Genomic DNA, 1632 nt, shown 5'->3' with positions numbered 1-1632 from the left:
AAAGGACCCTGAAGATCCTCTAGTCCAACTGTTAACCCAGCACTGACAGTTCCAAATGTCAATCTTCCAACTGACATCTCCGCACAAGAGAGAGAAAGAGCTGCAGGACCGGGGCTCTGCTCTCTGCTCTTCCACAGCACTACCAGGGTGTCCAGACACGCAATTTTCTTGCACCAACCCATCACCGAGCTCAGTTGCAGGCGCCTGTGCTGCGCCGGCAGAGCCAGCTTTGCTTTTACCTTTCTGTTTCTTCTTTCACTACGGCGTACTGGGTTGACTGACGGCTCGACCTCTGCTCCTGCACCTTCTCGCTGCCCTCCAGCTCCTGCTCCAGGGAGGAGCTGGTGCTGCCTTCCCTGCTGACATTGCTGCTCCTCCCGGGGCTGTTCTCCGTGGAAGCCCTCGGCGACTCAGTGTTCTGCTTCAGGGTCTGCAGCTTGGCCAGAGGGATGATATCGCAGTTCTGCGGCCGATGCCACACTGTCCTCTGCGTGGTGGCATTGTAGTAGTAGAAACGGGAGGTGTTGGGGTCGAAGAGCTCCCACCACTGGTTTTCATTCGTGCGTTTGATCCGCACCCCAGCGGGGGGGTCCCACACGCACTCCCCCGTGATGAGGTTGGCGTACATGCGCTCCCGGGTTCGAGGCTCGATGATTTCCACCCATTCCAGCCTGAAGGAGAACAAACAGAGAGAGAGAGAGAAAGACGTCAAGGAGATGATCTTTGAAGGTCCCTTCCAACCCATTCAACAATTCAACGCTTGCAGCGAGCGCTCGCAGCGTCTGGGGAGGCAGGACGGAGCGGAAGAGTGGCTTGGGTGAGGACAGCAACTCTTTCTTCCTCTCCCATCGACGCTGAGTCCCGCAGCTCTATTTACACTAAACAGAGTATCTGCAGAGGGGAATTCAGCAAGTCTGCAAGCCAGCTAAAACACACGCTCAGGTTACAGCACCCCAGCCTTCACCCCAGCTCACGGCTTCCACCCCGAGCCCTCTGCGTTTTAATCTGAACTCTTTGGGACACAGACCCGGCAGCTGCAATGTCCTCGGCACAATGTCGGCGGTGAAAGGCAGCAGGGAGGTGAGAAACCGGCGGGACAGAGCCCAGCTGGAGGCACCAACCTGGCGATGAACTTACTTCTTCTGCAAGACCACCCCGCAGCTCCGCGCTGCTGCCCAGACAACCAAGCCCGGCAGCATTTGCCCATGCGAGATTTGAAGGTGATGGCTTCACCCCCCTCAGCAGCGCCGCTCCCCAGCACGAACCCCAGTGTGCTGGCGCCGGGCTCCTGCGTGGCTCTGCCAACACCCCTCCCCTCCGTCTCGATTTCAACACCGGGCGAAGGCGCCAGCTCTGCGGCGCATGCGCCTCACCCCCAGCACCTTCCCCAAACCACCGCCCCGACACAGCGCGGCTCAGTGATAACCACGGCCTGCACCAACCCTGGAACCCAACTGTGGGAGGGACGGGGCCAGCGAGGACTGAACAGACCTGACTGTGTCCTGGGCTCTGTGTGGAGGCATGGAACGGAATGGAACGGAACAGAACAGAATAGAATAGAATAGAATAGAATAGAATAGAATAGAATAGAATAGAATAGAATAGAATAGAATAGAATAGAATAGAATAGAA

At 57.2% G+C, this 1632-nt stretch overlaps 1 protein-coding gene across 1 annotated transcript in view; it reads right to left on the bottom strand.

Annotated features, from left to right (window-relative positions):
• Positions 1 to 239: 239 nt before the first annotated feature.
• Positions 240 to 1632, bottom strand: part of LOC113490693 (rho GTPase-activating protein 39-like) — a gene marked incomplete at its 3' end in the record, with an annotated part of 36538 nt that continues 35145 nt past the window's right edge. Inside the window, exon 2 of the mRNA XM_026867263.1 lies at positions 240 to 671. Within this exon, the coding sequence (XP_026723064.1) occupies positions 240 to 671 (432 nt within the window). The remainder of the gene's footprint in view (positions 672 to 1632) is intronic.

The sequence above is a fragment of the Athene cunicularia genome, unplaced genomic scaffold, assembly GCF_003259725.1.
Source record: "Athene cunicularia isolate RWA unplaced genomic scaffold, athCun1 SCF_21, whole genome shotgun sequence".
Lineage (NCBI taxonomy): Eukaryota > Metazoa > Chordata > Aves > Strigiformes > Strigidae > Athene > Athene cunicularia.
Note: the sequence above shows the minus strand (reverse complement) of the source record. Positions and strands in the feature narration are given on the sequence as shown.